Consider the following 19,629-nt stretch of genomic DNA (forward strand, 5'->3'; position numbering starts at 1 on the left):
GGGAACTCCAGAAATTTGCATCTTTTATACAGCTGTCAAGTTTCCCAGAAGTCGTGAAAAAGGCACCAATGATCCAAACTACTGTTTTAGGACCTCCCTACTATTATTTCATCTGCCACCTTAACCCATCATTGCTTTGCTTTGTGTCAAGGGGAAAAAAAAAAAGAAAGAAATTAGTTTACGAAGTACTTGTGCAGCAAGGCCTTCTTATTTTACAAACACACATCACTGCTCACCAACAGTCTCAGAGGTCCCTGTCTTCCATCTTGCAAAGGTGTCATCAGTTCAGTTGTCTGAAGGTTTTCATTTCTTCATCTCCTGCCTCTACCCTGGTTCAGGCTTTCCATCGACTTTTCTTTGCTTCCTGCTCAGTATCTGCGAAATCTGTGTACTGACCTGAATCTTCAGGGAAGCACAGACGATTTTTTTTTTTTTTTTTTTTTGGTCTTTTTGCTATTTCTTTGGGCCGCTCCTGCAGCATATGCAGGTTCCCAGGCTAGGGGTCGAATCGGAGCTGTAGTCCCCGGCCTACCAGAGCCACAGCAACGCAGGATCCGAGCCGTGTCTGCAACCTACACCACAGCTCACGGCAACGCTGGATCGTTAACCCACTGAGCAAGGGCAGGGACCGAACCTTCAATCTCATGGTTCCTAGTCGGATTCGTTAACCACTGCGCCACGACGGGAACTCCGATTTTTCTATTTATCTTGGCCTCACATGTATTTGGCACTTCAGAGCTAATGAAGGCTTTTATACGGATTCCTTATTTGAGCATCAAAACTCGGTTTTTATTAATTAGAGTAGTTATTCATTCAACAAATATTTATTGATCACCTATCATATGCCAAGCACTGTTCTAGACACTGGAGATAGAGCAGGGAATAGAAAAAAAAATTCCAACATTTCTGAAATTTTCCTTTTAGCGGGGGATACAGATCTTAAGTAAAGGCGGTGGGACTGATCGTGAAGAGCGCCAAGTAAGTGAACGGAGGAATTTTGGCTTTTACTTTGAGTAAAATGGAAAACCACCGGAGGGCTTGGGCAGTTTAATTTTCCATTTTACAGATTAGGAAAATAAGTGAATGCTCCTTAGTAGGTGCGCCAAGCATGCTTTGTACAACTCTGTGGAGGAAGTGCAAAAATTTAACGGTTGTTTTGGGGTGGGCCCCTAGCCCCGAAATTCCAGGGAGGGCAGGAATGAAGAAGGACAAGACATATGAAGATTAATCCAAAAGGAAGCAAACCGTTTAAACCGAAATACAATTTAACACAAACATGCGCAAAGAGATACAACAAGGGGCAACCGGGGCTCTGTTCAGACGCTTGTCACGGAAAAGGAAGCGAATCTCGAGGGAAATTGTGCCCTAAGCCGGTTATGTTGCCAGGAGAGGTCGGGAAAACCGTCCCCGCCCTGATCTTGGCCCGCCCAGAGCGTGACCACGCCTCTGGCCACGCCCATCCTGAGGCTCGCCTCTCGGGTTGGCCGCCGCGGAGGCGGTGGCCACGGTGCCCGGAAGTGCAGCTGACGTGTCCCGGCCGCGCTCGGAATTGTGGGCGACTCGGCTAATGGCGTCGGCGAGTCTCGGGGCTCTTAGGAGCCGGCGCTGAAGCTTCTCGCCAGGTTGGCTGGTGACAACCCGTGTGGCCAGTCCTGCGTCAGCGAGAGGGACCTGCCCGCCTTGTGGGCTCCTCGGCCGGAGCTGGCGGAGACTCACGGGGCAGGGCGACTGCGGGGGCCCCTCGGGTAAGAGCCGGAGGAGTTGCGACGAGGCTGCGGGGGGCGCTCGGCTCGCAGCCCAGGCCCCGTCGAGCCCCGTTGGAGCCCAAGAGGTGGACTGCCCCAGGGCCGGAGGTGCCTGGACGGAGCTGCCTGTGGTTCCAAAGAGCTGACGGTGTCGGAGTTGGTTTGCGCCTTTCAGAAATTGGCACGGAGCTTGGTGGATCATGTCGGGCACTAACAGCCCCGAAGCAGTTAAGAAGCTGCTGGAGAATATGCAGAGCGACTTACGGGCCTTGTCCCTGGAATGCAAGAAGAAATTCCCACCTGTCAAGGAGGTAAGCTTCAGGCGACGACGGAGCAGGCACGGTGAGCATACCCGGTCCTGTTAGACCCAGCCCTTCACTCCTGTCCTCCAGTCCTGTGTAATTCTCATTTGGCCCTCACCTTTCCAGATTTTCGAGCGGGTGGGTTATTTCACAAGCGTTTTCAGAGTTTTCTTTGGCGAGCTCTGAGGTGCTTTGATTTTCTCTGCTGCCCTAGCCACCAGATTTAGGAATGAAGTTCGCAGAGTGAGCCAGTTCAGAGAATTCAGCTAGGTGGATGGTACCCTCCCCTTTTCTGGCTTTTTTCGACTCGAAACTGGCCAAGCCAGGATTGATACTCTTATGCTTGTGGCTTCCAAAAACTAATAACCATAGTTGTGGTACAGTCTCTGCCCCTCACGTTTATAGTATGTATCACTCAATCGGAAGTAGCTTTCCTTCTTGTCGTGTGTCATGCAGCTTGAACTCTGTATCTGTATCATGAAGTATTTATAAATTATACAGAGACACTTAGGACAAATATTGAAGAGTCACAGTAACCAAGTTAAGCCATGTTATGAGCAGTATACTACTGGGAAGAATAGGCTTAGAGTCAAATAGAATACACCTGAATTTAAGTGCTGTCAATACGGCAACACAGCTTAACCTCTTTGAGCTCCAGTTTTCTTTCAGGTGTAAAATAGAGTTAAAGGCTGGATTTATTAGATTATGATGAGAAGATAATTAGAGCAGAAAAGCATATTATCAAAGAGGCCCAAGTTAATAATATATACGAATTAAATTCTCCAAATATTTCCTGAATTGCAGTGGTTAGCATTAGTCACTCTTGGCTTTTTCTCCTAGATGCCATTTTATTTCTCTTAAACTTCAAAAACGCTGCTTAGTTTCTTTTCTCATTTCTAAAATAAGATATTTCAGTGACATTTTTTTAAGAACAATTATTTTATTTTTATTCCTATTTGATGTAGTTTGTGGTACCTGCAGTTTCTTTTACTTTTTGCTCTAAAAGTTGACCAAGGAATTTTGAAATATTTTCTTATTAAATATTTTGCCTCTATTATTATAAAGATTGTGTGATTAGAACTTACACAATAAAATTTGGATTTTAGGCTTCTAAGGAACCTTAATTTTTCCGTAAGTGCTTGGTCTTAGCAGTTTTCCACGGACTCCATCTAATATTTTTTTTTTAGTAGTGTAAGCAAATATTACCCAGTGTTGAAACCGGATGTGCCACTTTTGGAAAGATGACTATTTTGATGTTTTATTTCAATAGTTTATTATGATGTTTTACTTCAATAGTTTATTTAATAGTTTGCTTTGATACTGATTTTCATTATTTTCTCTAAGATGGAAGTTATAACAAGGAATTTTAAGGAATTTGGTTATTTGGCTGTTTTAAAATTTTAAAGAAATAGTCTGGCTGTTTTAAATATAAGAAAATGCTCTCTCATTTAGAAAATGTCAAATCCTATTTGTAATTTTAATAATAATTTATAGAACTATTCCCAGTTCTTGTAATCCATATAAAAACAATGATTTCTCTATATTACAGCCTTTGTGGGCTAGCTTGGGAATTTAATTGCTGTTTATTATTTGTATGGAAAATGCATTCCAAGTTAACTGACAAAATTCTAAAACTCAATCCATTTCTAATCTAGAAACTTTAATAAAGCTTGTTAGTTTTTTACATGAACCTTGGCTAAACAAATATTTAATAACTGCATCTATCTTTGAGGTTATGGCAAAGTAATTTTTGGTGTGATTATCTCTGATAGATAATTATGTGTACAGTACACTCTCCATGAGAATTTGTTGGATGTAAGAACTTTGACTCCTTAACCAATGGTACTTCTTATATGTTAGGGCGCTCCTTTAGAAATTGAAAAATAACCTTGACTGTCATAAATTTAAAGCAAGAGTGAAGTAATTGCCTAATAGTGATGGTTTTTTAGGAGGGAAGCGTGACTTTAAAGAAATATTTTGGTTGGATTAAGTTTTCCCTGGTAATTTGATAGCAATTCTATATTTTGGGTTTTATTCTTAAAAGAATTGGTAAATTTTGTTTTATTTATTTATTATTGGGGGGGTGGTAGATACTAAGGCAAAGCCTTTTAAGTATAAGAAGCTTTTCCATCTGTATTTTAGTTTGCTAGTTAGCACTCTCCCAGTATCTTTATAAATATCATCTGAGAAATACTCATTCTGAATTACTGAGATGCCTACTCAAGAACTTAATATACTGCAATGCTAACTGCGTATGTGCTTTGGAAGTGTTGTCTCCTTCTCCTTTACTTTTTCAACAAGAGAGAATGAAGTGAGACATTCTGTGTTTAGTCTTTAAGTTTTAATAATTTCTATCTTTTTGGCCATAGTGCTAGACTCTTAACTTTATTCTTAATGAATGATAAGCTGGATTTATAAAGATTTCAAATCTATTAGAAAAACAGAAGAATATTGATAACAGATAATGCTTTACTGATGTTTATTATCTTTGGATTTTCTACATAGTTTTCTTTATGTTAATTGTTTTCATTTGCAAAACAGTTTGTATATTAAATTATTTTTATAGTGGCTTCAATTCTATTCTGTCATTTTATAATGAAGGTAGTAATTAAATAATAATAACAGCAATACATTCCTTCCTCTTTTTCCCCCATTCTTGTTTTCCTTAAATATAAATCTTCATGTTTCAGCGGTGTAACTTTTTTTTTTTTTTCCCAGCACAAGTGCACTAGCTAATTTATTCTGGAATAGTTATTCGAAAACTTTTTTCTTTATCTTAAAAATTATATTAAAGCTTTGTAATATCTCTTCTATGTAACTGGTATTCATTTAGTGGCCTTCAGAGGCAGTAACCTCTGAGGTTTTATGTTTATATATTTATCAAAGAAAGCCTTTTTGGTCATTTCTGTTTGCAGGCAGTACTTTGTAGGAACAAATGAAGGGCATCTAATTGAGCCTAGACGTGTCATCAAAGAGAGTTATTAATTCTTGAGCTGAGTCTTTATGAGTAGAAGCTAGTCAGCAGAAGAAGGGAGGTCATTCTAGGCAGAGGAAGTAGCACATGTTTGTATTCCAAGTAAAATAAATTTCAGGCTGAAAGTGATTGGGAACTGTTAAGGATTTTTAAGAGGAAGTAATATGATCAAATTGATATTTAGTAATATTGCCATAATAGTACTGGTGGGAGGAATTAGCAGGAATTGAGATTGAGGCAAAAAGAGCGTATTTTATAAAGAAATGGTTGTCCGCATTGAGGTAGCAGTGGAGGTAGACAGAGTTGCTAGTATGGTAGTAGACATGGGTGAAAGAGAGAGTATAGAGAGGTTTAGCAGGTAAAATAACCAGGACATAGTGACCTTTCTTATAATCTATAAAGGGAAATCTGTGATGCCTCCAGGTTTCTGGCTTGGGAAACCAGGTAAATCACCAGAGGAGGAAATGTTTTGGGGGAAAATGAGTAGTCGTGAATATTGTTTGAGATATGTGTGTGACATCCAAGTGGAACTGCCCTATACGTGTTTGAAAGTGATGGTTTGGTACTTAACAGGGAGGTTTAGAATTTCAGATTTAAAAGTATCAGTTATACATGTTAGTAGAAACCATACAAGTAGATAAAATATACCAAGAAAAGTGTGTAGAATGAGAACATCAGGGCTGAATGAGGAACATTGGGAAATAATAGCATTAAAGGGGAAGAGACTAAGGTTAAGGATATGGAAGAGAAAGGAAATACATGACTAGAACAAGGTCTCTGAGAAAGCTGGAGTTTCAAGGGCCTAAGTGTATGACCTGGCTTTCTATCTGAGAAGGGACACATCATCTTCTGATTGAGGAAGGGAAAAAGAAAAAATGGATTTGAATGTGATAAATTTGAATGAGGGGCATATTGGAGGGATAGGAAGTTGTGGAAAATTTGGCTTTATGGCTTCTGTTTTCTTGTTAAGATAGGAAACAAGCTTGTTGCTAGGAGTAATTAGCGATGAAAGAAGTGATGGGTGGAAAGTTTGAGGGGAACAGTGGATCACTTTGGAGAAGTGGAGGAGTGATTCTGCCAACAATCTTAGCAGGAAAAGTGGTTGAAATGTTGATGGATCCTGAGATCTAGGTTGGCTTCCCAAAGAAGGGGATCCAAGACAACTTTGATTGATTGAAAGTAAGGTTAAGAGACTAATAGCAGATTAATTGAATTGGACCAATTTAATCCAAGAGCAGTGGAGTTAACGTGAGAGAGCTAGAAGGAAAGGGACTAGGACTAAAGTGGGGCTGTTGGATTTCATTTTGCCAAGTAGTGCTGCCCTGGAGGATGATGACGTTCGGAGAGTGGGTGGTAGAAGAGGCAAGGGAATGAAGGTCATTGAGGTGGTCCGAATTAAGATTTTGGTTGGATTTTTTCTTTCTTTTTTAATGAAGTGGAATCGATAAGAGTGTGTATAATAAAGTACAAGTAGTCTTCCCAGGCTATGTACCTTAAGTCTCTTCTTACCTGTCAGTACTGATAGAAGTTATTGGTAGGGATTTTTGCCTAAAAAAGCAAAAGTGTTTGTAGTAGAGTTCCTCGGTGTCTGGTGTTTTTATGCATTAGCTGGCTGCGGGTGGGGTGGGGAATCCTTGGTGAGAGATGCCCTCTATTTACCATGAGAGAGTACTCCCTTTAACTAGCTTTTGGGAACTGAGGCCCAAGTCAGCTGGCTCCTCTGGCAGGGTAAAGATCTCATTTTCCCTACCTTATGACAATGAAGAATGAGGGCTAGATAATGTTTACATGTTTAACTGGGAGCTGTTTTCATTTAGTATTCTCTAAAATACTGTAGTTTTTTTCCTGTTGACATGGGTTAGGGAAATTTGCTCAAGAATTGCATTCTTTCTCTCATTAGCATAAAGAATAGATCTTTGTTTTTTATACTAAAATAAATTAACTTTCACAATTTGTTTAAAAAATGTCAGCACTAGTCAGAACAGTATAAGTGTCTTAAGGAATTATAACTCATTTTGGTCAAGACTTTTCTACGTAATGCAATTTTAGATAATTGTGTAGACATGCTAATGATCTTTGATTTTGACCCTGCTGTTTCTTTTTATGCTGTTGTTGACTTTATTCTAAAAAAGGTACATTAGATTCCTAAGGTCCCATTAAATTCATTTTCTTCTGATAAATATTTTAGATAAGTAAATATAAATTATACAACTTCAAGAGTAATATAAGCAGTAACTTTTTCACCAGGACTTCTGTGGAAAAAATTTTAAGCTTATTGGTATAATCTAAGAATATTTTTTTTTACAATGAGAGTTTTTTAAAAAAACTTTTGTCTAAAACATGTTTTATGTATTTATGAAAGTTAGTGTCATAACCGCTGAAATTTATTGTTAAAGTGTGAAACGTAATAGTTTATTTTTTACTAAGTTTTTGACCATTTTTGTACTATCATGGAAATGAGTAGAGAACAAAGGTCAGTGAAAACATATTTTATTCAAAAAAGAATGTACTGTCTTCTTAGCACTGTGCTTTGGTGACATAGAAGAAATAAAAAATGTTGTTTCTCTTAATATCTAAAACCGAAAAGGAAGGCATACTTCAAAAATGGAAGAATTTTCCTTTTTTTCTTGTATATAAGTATAGCTTATTTTCAACCATGTAGAAAATAGAGGGTTTTTCTAGTACTCTTATAATTTAATATAAATTTATTAGTTTCTTAAGAGTAAAGCATGATAGGAAATACAAAAATGGGTGAGAAAGTGCCCTTATCTTTTTGAAGTCACAGTTGAATAAAATATTGTCTTTCTACTATATTAGGAAGGTTGTATCCATTGACTATTGCAACATGCCATTTCAGTTTTACAGATCTGAAGAAACTGGTTTAGAGAGGTTCAATAACTTGCAAAAAGTAGTAATCCTAGAAAGTGGAAGAACTGGGATGTGAATCCATGTGCATCCGTCTCTACTGCGTCTGGTCCTGCTGCAAAGCCTTTAAAGCATACTTATTTTTATCATTGTTCCCATTTGACTGCCTTGCCTCATCATTTGTTACTATTGATGGTTCCCATTTTAACTTGTATAACACTCTACTTTCCTGTTTCTCCTCCTTCTCTCAGTATTCCTTCTCTTTTTCTTTACATAGTAAGTGTAACCCAAGTTCTGTTTTGAGACCTTTTTCTGTGCTCATCTCCTTAGCCAAGTCATGAAATCCATTGCTTCTGGTTTTACTACAATGCCGATGACCCCTAAAGCTACTGAATTAACTTTGTTCTCTTTACTGAACTTAGAACTGTTTTTCTAGCTGTCTGTTGAACACATTTACCACAGAATCTTGCAAATGCTTCAGACAGAACTTCTTGTAATTGAACTTTTTTTTCCTCAAAACTTGTCCTATCCCCACGTTTCATTTGTTCTGTTATTGGTAGTTATCACTGTTGCTTACTTTAGTCTCCTTGGCTATCTTTCCTCTCTCCACTCTCTCTACTTTGTATTCTTTGTCGGATGTTCCGTCCAGCTCTGTAATTTCTAACATACCTCTGCTTTTTTCTATTTTTTTTTAATATTATTCTAGCTCCCGGTTTTAATTTTATGCCTGCTTAGTCTTTGGTATGCATTAATGGCACAAATGTATGTTGCTACCAGATTAATATTCAGCTCAGAAACCCTCAGAAACTCCTCAGCATGGCATTTAAGACCTTCTTGATCTTTTAAACCTTCCTTTAACACCCTCAACTTCTCCTTAAATGTCTTTATACTTCAGCCAAACTCTGCTGCCTGCTGTTTGTTCTCCAGTGTGCTGTACTCCTTTCCCTATTCCATGTTGTGGCTTTTGGAATTCTTTTTGCTGGCTTGGAATCACCTCCCATCTTTTAAAAATTAAAATCCCACCTTTAATTTAATTCCACTCTAAATGTTGCGTATCCATTTGTTGAATGAATAAACCAACTTTACAGATAATGTTCTCATTTCTTCCTTCATTTCTTCATTCATTTATTTATGAAATAATTTTTGAACACCTGCTGTGTGCCCTGTACTAGCTGGTTTTTGGAGCAAGAAGAGTTGCAACTCCTGCCCAGGCTTTTCAAGCTAAGGTTTATTTTCCTCTGCTTTCTTAACCTTCATTTAAGCTTATTTTATAAATTATTTACTTATAACTCTTATATTTTACCTTCTGTTATGGTTATTTTAGTATTTTCTTCTTTCCTAAAAGGTCAGTTTTGCATCTTGTTTATCCTTCTGTTCATCATGGTTCAAAGCATTTGTATATCTGAGAGTTGCTGATTAGATTCTTGTTGGAGATTAAATTTTTAAAGAAGGAACAAAAGGGGTACTGTATATCACAAATATATTTTTAGCTGCCCACATGTAATCCACAGTTTAGTCTTTCAGATGTCATCATAGAATGTTTCCTAGAAGCCAGAGGTTTTTTTGTTTTTTGTTTTTTTAGTCCAGAGGTTTTAAATAGGATGCCATATAGGTATATATTTTTCAAAGCTTTGGGGTATTAGACTAACTTCATGTTACAGAAGAAAATATTATAGGTTTCACTATAGTATTTTATGAGCATATTATCCTCTAGGGAGTGTTCTAGGTCTATTAGGTATTCCCAAGTGAGGACTTGACTTTAGGTTTTTTTGTTTTACCTGACATCTGAAATCATAGGTCTTCAGTCAGCTTCATACCTCCCTAGTGTCTCTTGAGTACATTATTCTCCTTAAGTTGCTATTAAGTTGACTTTGACATTTCTTCTTTAGCTTTTGTTCTGTACTATATCCTGTGAATAATTAATTTGGACCTTTGGTAAATTTGTTCTCATTTTGAGGCTTTACTCTCACAGGTGTGGTTTAATACACACACACACACAGAACATAGAAAGTTTGGTAAGGAGGAGTAGTATTATTACTTATTATTTTAAATAATTTGTATGTAGTTCTAATAGTGGACATTAATTCCCTTCCTAGCATCCATTCCCTCTTGCTTCCTTTAATGGTAGGCTGCACTCTTCCTTCATTTTCAACCCTATGAATTTAGATGAATTAATCTCATTCCTTGCTTCAGGGTACCTTGAATAGTATAATTTTTTTTTTTTTTTGTCTTTTTGCTCTTTCTTTGGGCCGCTCCCGCGGCATATGGAGGTTCCCAGGCTAGGGGTCGAATCGGAGCCGCAGCCACTGGCCTACGCCAGAGCCACAGCAACGCGGGATCCGAGCCACGTCTGCAACCTACACCACAGCTCACGGCAACGCCGGATCGTTAACCCACTGAGCAAGGGCAGGGATCGAACCCGCAACCTCATGGTTCCTAGTCGGATTCGTTAACCACTGCGCCACGACGGGAACTCCCGAATAGTATAATTTAACCCTCCCCACCCCAGCCTCTATTTCTGCCCAAGTCATATAATGCCAGTGAGTTTTGGAAATGGAAAGCTTTTTCTTTTTTCCTCTGGAAGAGACTTTTTCTCTATTTCTGGATAGTGTCAAATGAAATTGTGAGGCATAGAATGGCTGAAATGCCAAGATTGGAAGCAGCCTGAGGATCAATCTAGAATCAACCTACTCATGGATCAGGACAAATGGAAGAGAAGTAAAACTACAGCCCTGAAGACCTTGTGAATCTCTGGATCAGATTCCCTCTGGATTTTTCAATGAATGGGCAGTAAAATCCTTTCTTCTGTTTAGAACTTTTCATTTGTTTATTTAGGAACATTTATTATATAGCCACTGTAGGCTGGGCACTGTGATAGACATTAGGAATATGGGGAGATGAATGAAATATATTTCCTATCCTCATGGTGCTTTTAGCTAGAATGGAGAAACAGACATGTAATGAGAGGAATAGGATAAACCATAGGTACAAACCATAGACAGCCCACAAAGATGGGAGGGATTTTTGATACTTGCTGTAGAAAAAAAAAAAAAAAGGTGATGGAAGAAATTATTTCTCTCCCTGCTCTTGGTACTACAAGAATGCCAAAAATCAGAAAAATCTACACCGTCTTCACGTTGTTAGCAGTTGATTAATCTCAGCAAAGATTAAAAAAAATCTCATATTGAATTTATTGGCTTTGTAGTTTAAGAGCTATAAACATAAGGAGTTTATTCCCACTTTTATTCATATATACTTTAATTTGTCAGTGACTGGGTAGGTCCATGAGATTTTTGTTTTCCCTTTTAAAGCTATCCTTCCACTACTCACTTCAGAGGAACATTAGTAGAGGTGGGTCTGGGGGATCATTGTAGAGTTGAGACAGTTGGTGGGCGGAGGACAAAATTGTAAGTGGAGAAATTGCTTAGTTTAGGTAGATGAGAAGTTTGAACTAAGATGTAGAAGTGAGATTTGAGAACAAAAAAAGAGTACACTACATATCCTTTGTGGATGATTTGTTTTTTGGGATGATGGAGGAATGCCAGATGTCTGGTCAGTGGATAGGTGCTGCTGCTGCTGCTGTTCAGAAAAATAGAGATTGTAGGAAGAAGAAACAGGTTTTTCTGGGGCTGAGGTGGAAGTTGGGAATGTATGTGTGAGATGATAACCTGTTTTGAATATCTTGAATTTAAGGCGCCTTTTAAATATATAGGTTAATCCTATAGTTTAGGAGACAGATAAGGAAGAGGAATATAATTTAGACTCTTAAATGTTTAGGAACTAATTGAAGTGAGAGGATTCAGTTTGCCTAGGAAGAGGGCTTATTGAAAAGTGAGGCCGAGGATAGTCTATGTGGTCTTGAAAGAGGAGTCAGCATTCTTTCTTGTCTCTGCCTTTCTGTATCACTAACTTCCATATTCAGAGTCCCTGGTGGGTGTGTCTATATGAGTAAGCAAAAAATTTTGAGAAAGAGAAAAAATATTTCTTGAGAGATACTAATTTTAAGACTAACAAATATTAAATGCTGCAACATATTGAAAACTTCGGCTTTCTTTCCCAACTCATAGATTGCCATCAGGAATGGGGATGTTAGGAGATGTTAGATTACCCACTGTAACCTGTATCATGCCTATTCAAGTCTACAAAACTGGAACTTTTTTTTTTTTTTTTTTATGTGGATCAATTCAGGAAAAGAAATAACTGTGTTTACAAGTGAGTAGTTACCCTGCGATTATATAAATGTCTAATCAGAGTAGGGAATACTTTAAAGACTATTCTTCACAAGACAGTCTTTGATAGATAGAAGGAAATCTGAGTTTGAATACTTCTATTTATACAGGGCACTCTTGAAGATGTTGGCTAGTCCTAGGTGTGAAGTAGCACTGCAATGATGGGGGGACAAGATCTATCAAACATTGATTTTGAAACTTTCCAGCAACACAGGGTACCTGTGAGAATAAGATGGTACAATTTCAAAGGTTGACAGTGGAAAGTTGGATGTAAAAAAATTAGGAGCCGTGAAATATTTATAGTTATATCTGAGGTAACAGTTCTTTTGGGCATTTTTTGAGTTGAGGAACGAAAATACTGCTTAAGGATCTTTTAAAACGTGTATTACTTTGGAACTACTTAAAAAAAAAAATGGTCATTGGAGCTCCTGCTGTGGCACAGTGGGTGAAGAATCCAACTGCAGTGGCTCAGGTTACTGTGGAGGCATGTGTTTGATCCCTAGTCCAGCATAGTGGGTTATAGGATCTGGCATTGCCGTAGGTGCAGTTCGGATTCAATCCTTAGCCTAAGAACTTCCATATGCCAGAGGGGCAGCCATGAAAATTAAAAAAAAAAACAAAAAAAAAAACCCACCAAAAAACCACTCATCATTTTCTTTATTGTGTATATGCATAAAAACATTTGATAAACATATACTTCTTTATAACTTATTTATACTTACATATGTGATACATACTTGGATCAATTCTTGTTCTCTTATGTATTTATTTATTTATTTAGGTTGCAACCACAGCATGTGTAAGTTCCAGGGCCAGGAAACCAACACCTCTACAACTGTAACCAGAGCCACAACAGTGACAATACCAGATCTTTAACCTGCTGAGCCATAAGCGAACTCCTCAATTCTTAAATTATCTCAGGAAATCAAAATAGTGTCTGGCAAATTTGAAATCTTTTACTGACAGCATGCTACAGCACTGATTTTGAAAGCAAATGCAGAAGGAGTTCCTGTAATGGCTCAGTGGTTAAAGAACCCGACTAGTAACCATGAGGTTGAGGGTTCAATCCCTGGCCTTGCTCAGTGGGTTAAGGATCTGGCATTGCCGTGAGCTGTGGTGTAGGTTGCAGACGAGGCTCGGTTCCTCTATTGCTGTGGTTGTAGTGTAGGCTGGCAGCTCTAGCTCTGATTAGACCCCTAGCCTGGGAACCTCCATATGCCACAGGTACAGCCCTGAAAAGACAAAAGACAGGGGAAAAAAAAAAAAAAGAAAGAAAGAAAAGAAAGAAAGTAAATGTAGAAAGTTAGGACAGTTACATTGGTATTTATTATGATGATTCAGTTTGACCAACCTCGGTTGATTCTGAAATATAATGAAATGTTGAATTTGAGCATATGCAGGGTACATAGGGCTGTAGTGAGGAGGAAGAGAGATTGAACATTTGAAAAAGATGTGGGAAAAGAGCTCAGGAACCACAGATTAATTTCACTTGGCTCTGTAAGGCAGTACCTAAGAGTTTGAGATGGAGTGTCTGAATATAACAGAGTATACTTAATAAATTTCAATGTTACTGTGTTTTTATAGCAGTAAATTTGTTACGGTTTGTACACCTTCATAGTGTATCCCAGAATCTGAGCACTCTTTACCGTCTCAGTCACTATCACCTCAGATCTATTTACCATCTTTTGCTTACATTATTATTTGCAGTCATTCTGATTTAATTGCAATGGATTGCAACCTGGGCATCAGGATTTTTTTTTTTTTTTTAAGCTTCTGGTGTTTCTAATATGCACTGCCCCCAAATAATCAGAAAGTCAGTAATCTTTACCTGAAGTAATTTATTTTAACTACATTTTTCTGCTAGTAGCCATGTTCATTTAATTGGAACATTTCCATTTCTTAAAGCTGTAGGAGTAAGTCCTGGTGTATCCATTAGGCTTCTTAGTTGTGAGCAGTGAAAGTTGACCTGCTTTAAGCAGAAATGAAGTTTACTGGTAGAATAGTGAGAGACTTGCAGAATTGGTAGAAGGCTGGATGGAGCCAGCCTTAGTACAGGAACAAAGGGAGACTGAACAGCTAAGAACCACAATAAAACACATGCCACTGTTTCTGCTGAACAGTGACTGGGTGCCTCAGATTGTACAACAGGTTGGGCTGGCTACTCTGTGCCACCTCTGGTTCTGCTGCCATCACTGCCCTTGGAAACAAGATGTTGCCTCCACTATTGCTGTCAGGATTCTGTTTTGTTTCTGTTCTTCTGTACTACTAGCCCATGTATTCAAAATTTCTGGTGAGTGTGCCTGTTTGGATAAGCATAGGCTGCCAGGGTATATGTGAAAACAAGGCATTTTTAATTTTTAACAATGGAAGATAGGCTCTGTGTTGCATCAAAACTGACGAAGCTGAAAACTCTCCAGTCATAGGCAAGGGGTTCAGATGCTTGGCAGCCAACAAAATGACAAAAGCCTACTATAAATTGTACAGCCTACAATGTATTATTTGTTTTGTACATTAATCCACTGGTTCTCAGCCTAATAACCCATACGACTCTTAGTTCTTCCATAATTATTTTTTAACCTTTTAAGAGCCTGCTACCACTTGTCCCTTAACAAGCAGTAAGAGATACAAAATAAATGAAAAAGTGGCAAGCACATTAATAGGAAAAACATGAATGTTTAACTTATGAGTATTTATGTACTGTTTTTGGAGGTATGGAGACCAGTATAGGTGTAAAATAGGTATGTTTCTTAATAACAAAAATGTCCTGAATTTCTGTAATGGAAGTTATATATAAACATTATATGTCAACACTGTCAAGTAGAAGTATAATGTGGACCATATATGCAATCCATATATGTAGTTTTAAGTTGCATTTAAAAAGTAAAAAAGAAACATTTGATTTTTATAATATGTATTACTCCACTCAATATGTTCAAAATACAATTTGAATGTATAATCAGTATAAATAAGGGATAGTTTCCATTCTTTTTTTTTTTTTTTGGTACTAAGTCTTCTAAATCTAGTGTAGATCTTATACTTAGAGCACAGGTTATTCAGACCTGCCACATACAGAGTGCTTAGTTAGCCACGTGTAGCCAATGACTACCATATTGGACAGCACAGTTCTACGGCGTACTGTAAAATGCTGTATGGCTTTCAAGTACTGCCAGCTAAACATACTTATGTTGAAGTGTTTTAGACACATTATGAAAACCAAATGGGTGTTTAAAAAAGTGCAACCTAAAAGTAATGACAGAGTTCGTGGTTATCCATTCTCTTCTAATACGAAAGAGTTTTACTTGATTTTGCAGTGTTGTGCAAAACAAAGAGTTTTACTTGATTTTGCAGTGTTGTGCAATTTATTTATGGTTGTAAGAGAGCTGTGAAATGGGAAAGAGAAACCTAATTTTTTTCATTAAGGCTTTGTTTTTGTTTATTAGTTTTTATTTTCTTAAGATTTAAATATGAAAAATTAGGGTATTCCAAGGCAATATACTGTAGTGCAGAGTTTGCATTGTGAAAAATCAAATTAGTTGTATTTTATTACATTTAATGTATGTTTGACTACTAAGCTTTAGGGTCTGAAGTTTTGAAAATAAAAAAGATAATAGTGACTGACTCTACGCTCGATATTTTATCATGTGTGATTTCTTTTCCATAGATAATTCATGGTGATAGTAAGTTTTATGTTCTAATTATTTTTATTCTTGCAGGCTGCTGAATCAGGAATAATAAAAGTTAAAACAATAGCTGCACGAAACACCGAAATTTTGGCAGGTAATTTTTTGCATTAAAAATTCAACAATTAATGAAAATTTGACGAATAGTAAAAGTAGAATCTCAAAACCCATCAGGTTTTTTTTTAATAGCCTCTTTTCCTTATGCCCTAACATGCTGTCCATAATGATAAAGAACATGTAAAAGTCCCTAACTTATGAACTAATTGGGTTTCCCAGAGATAAATGTGATATGCTTCTCTGAAATTAGAAAGCTTAAAACTACTAACTCCTCAAAGGCAAGGATTTTTCTTACTCATCTTGTATTCTCCTCTACCTCTTGTTAATCTCCTAAGACACACCTTATCCATAAAAGGCATTCAGTTAATATTTGTTGTATCGAATTGAATGGGAGATTGGTTCTCAGACCACCTTCCAAGATCTATTTTATCTTTACTACAAGTAGGTCATAATGTAGTGTTATAAATTTAGTAGTACTATATGAATTGCAAGTCCTAAGACCTAGACAACATCGTTGTGAAGAAAGAATGGGAATGGTATGGAGAAAAATGTTTTCTTATATTCTCTTGATTGCCCCTGGTTTTCAGGGAGGAATTTTCTCTGCACCCTCTAGATACTTAGCTTCCTTTTTCTTGTCTCAGTAATGAACAAGGAAGAGAAGGAAACTGGCATTTTTTGAGAATCTGTTACATGTTAGGCATTTGTGCCACTCTTATATAAGACAACCTTGTGGAGAAATACTATGCTTATTTAATAGTAGAGCATATTGAGATGCAAAGAGAGGCCTCAAGTCACAAAAGAAATGGAATCAGATTCAAATCTAAGGCCGTTCAAAGCCCACGGTCTTCCTATTGCAATGTGCTGCCATGGTATTGTGAGGTTTCCACACTAGCTACTCTCTTATAAATGTTCGTACTTAATCACTGCTTACTTCACTGGTCCTTCAGTCTGCATTTTTAATTCCAGTAGTGCTATTCATCTCAGTAAGTCATAGGAGAAAATCAGTCATGTTAATTTAATTTACAAAAGTCCAACTAGTAATGAATCTCTTTAACTCTTGTTAAGTCTCTTCACATTTTTTTTTTTAAAAGGATACCAATAAATCCCTGAATGGTGGGATTTCAAAGAGTATTACAAAATGAAATGAAGACTTTAGGGGGCAGTTTAAGGGTGACAGGTGAGAGTGAATTTTACTTGCCAGCTTTGGGTTAACACTGCTAAGTTACATATGTTTCTCAAAGCTTCTCTGACTTTGAACATTCTGATAAAACACCAAAGTTTTTTTAAATAACATTATTCACAGCATTGAATGCTCTGTGTGCATGTTGAGAAAAGGGGTGTAGTGAAGTGGTGGGTAAAGGCAAAGATATGTATGGATTGGGAGGATGGGCAAGTGGATTTGGGAGATGCATGTTGGGTGGATTAGCTACATAAAGAAATATTTCAGGATAAACTATGGGCCTGGGTATTTTTAAGTTGGAGACATCATAGGCCAATCATATTAGAATATCATTACAAATATTTAACTTTTCTCCTGTCATTGCTGATATCACAGTAAATTTTTAATTATTCTCTAATAATAGAAATTTTCATTGAGTTTGTAGTTGATGGAAGATTTTTTTAAAAAACTGGTTTCTTCAGAGGATCACTGTTATCAAATTCTGTACCAACTAGAATGTCTAATCAGTTCATATTAAGGATGAGTGAGAAAAATTTTGTCTTAGCATGAGTTTAATATGTAAGTGGGCTATTAACTTCATTTTAATCCAATTAGCTTTATTCAAATCAAGCTAAAACATTTTATGAACATACAGTTAATAGTTTATGCCTTAATCTCCATAGTATCCAGCACCATGTACTTGAGCAGCTGTATTAGCATTTAAACTTTTTCCTAGGTTTTTAACCAAGTATTTATAATAATTGATACTTAAACATTTATATATTTTAGGGAGTTCCCGTTGTGGCTCAGCAGGTTACGAATCTAATTAGTATGCATGAAGATGCAGGTTCCATCCCTGGCCTCTCTCAAAGGGTTAAGGATCTGGTGTTGCTATGATCTGTGGTGTCACAGACATGGCTCAGATCCTGCATTGCTGTGGCTGTGGCGTAGGCTGACGACTGCAGCTCTCATTTGACCCCTAGCCTGGGAACATATATATGCTGCGGGTGTGGCCCTGAAAAGAAAAAAAAAAAAAAGTGTGTTTTGCACCACTGTCATCTTGAAAACTGAAAGGCTCCTAAGAAATAAGAAAGAGTTTAAATTAGTCAATATGAAATTTCTAAAGTATGTAATTCAGAGTATAGTTAATATTAAAAAATTTCAGTTACCTTTTTTTTTTTTTAAATTTCCTGAGAAGTGTTTACTTCTCTATAGTTCTAAAGACTATAGATTACTGCTTCTTGACTGTAATGGGTGTTAAAGATACCATACAATTGAGGAGTCTGAAATGAGACATTGAATTCTCAGATATCTCTCCATATTCAGAAAATACAGAAGACTGCTGTAAAAATCAGAACCATTAATTAGGATTGACTAGCCTGATTAAACAGTAGTTAGCATAGGTTTTAACCAACTTTAGTTTTCTTAGATTTATTTTCCAAGGGAAGGTTATTTGCATTGCAGAATAAATCTTTACATCTCCCCTTCTTTTAAGCATCCTCCTTTAATGTTTATTTTTCTTTGTTTTCACTGCTGTCATGAATGCTGACATAAGTGGGAATGCTATGCCAGGTAATGTCAGCATTGATTCAAATATACAGATGATTATCTCAAAATTTCCTTTTTCTTTAAAGATAAAACTGCAGATGAGAGATAGCAACATAAAGCTTTTCATTTACAAGGCCAAATGCCTTAATTTTACATTTGACTACCATGTATTACAAATTGCTTTTATTATCCCAGCTTATAATAAATATACTTGAAAGTGACTACAAAAGCTTGCGTTACACAAAATTACATAAACAGAATTTGCTTTTGGAATAAATGTTTGAAATGAGATCATTGAAGTTGTGATATCTTATAAAAGTGTATATTTAACCCCTAACTCAAAACCATGATTGTTATATGCACCTATGACTGCTTTCAGTGACTATCAATATAAATAGAGAATTTTTACATAATCAATTATGTATGATTTGTTTTGTTCTTTACTCACAGTTTTCCTCATCTTTTTCATATCTACATAATCTTATTACTAAAATGTCTCTAAGTAAATATACCTTGGAATTTTTTTCTAATATTAAAGGGTAATTTAACTGCTGATTTTATTTAGTATGTTCTCTTGTTGGTACATATACCTGTGATACTTTACAAACATCTATAGGATACATCTTATTAATTAAGAGATAATTATATAAGAATCACTAGAGCAGATACAAAGATGGGTAGTATAATTAATCTATAAGTTAATACAATAAATATATTTGAAAAGTATGTTTGTGCCATTCATTCTGTTTAGCTTACTTGCTCCTTCATTTACTTTTTGTGGTTCTTTGCTAGAAATTTTCCCTTTCAAATGACATACTTCCTGAAGTCAGGCTCAGTATCTTATTCCTTATATTGCTAGTAGTTAGCACATTACATGGGAAATAATAAGCCCTCATTAAATGTAGGCTAATAGATGAGTCACTACAAAATGCAATAAGTCTCTGAGTGCTTCCTCTAGTATGTTTTTCTACCTGTCTTTAATTTTACATGTTATGATTATTTGAGTACATGAATTTTGTCATATTTAGTTAAAATCAGCCAGTTAATAGAGTAATGAAGGAGACAGACCC

General features: G+C 36.7%; 1 protein-coding gene across 25 annotated transcripts in view; it reads left to right on the forward strand.

Annotated features, from left to right (window-relative positions):
- The first annotated feature begins 1,553 nt into the window (after positions 1–1,553).
- The window catches only part of MON2 (MON2 homolog, regulator of endosome-to-Golgi trafficking), a 114,602-nt gene continuing 96,526 nt past the window's right edge, over positions 1,554–19,629 (forward strand). For 9 of the 25 annotated variants that reach the window (XR_014803482.1, XR_014803478.1, XR_014803477.1 and 6 more), the window contains exons 1-2: positions 1,554–2,056; positions 15,829–15,892. Coding sequence is in view for 6 of the 25 variants with exons in the window: in XM_021091924.2 (XP_020947583.1) it covers positions 1,946–2,056; positions 15,829–15,892 (175 nt within the window). In the remaining 19 variants the exon portion in view is untranslated. Of the gene's footprint in view, positions 2,088–15,828; positions 15,893–16,943; positions 17,030–19,629 lie in introns of all 25 variants that reach the window. The other 16 variants (XR_014803485.1, XR_014803484.1, XR_014803479.1 and 13 more) reach the window with 3 other exon arrangements.

The sequence above is a fragment of the Sus scrofa genome, chromosome 5, assembly GCF_054392235.1.
Source record: "Sus scrofa isolate SSC_HxYL_T2T_F1_AM1 chromosome 5, Sscrofa_HxYL_maternal_Yorkshire_Landrace_v2.0, whole genome shotgun sequence".
NCBI classification, from domain to species: Eukaryota; Metazoa; Chordata; class Mammalia; order Artiodactyla; family Suidae; genus Sus; species Sus scrofa.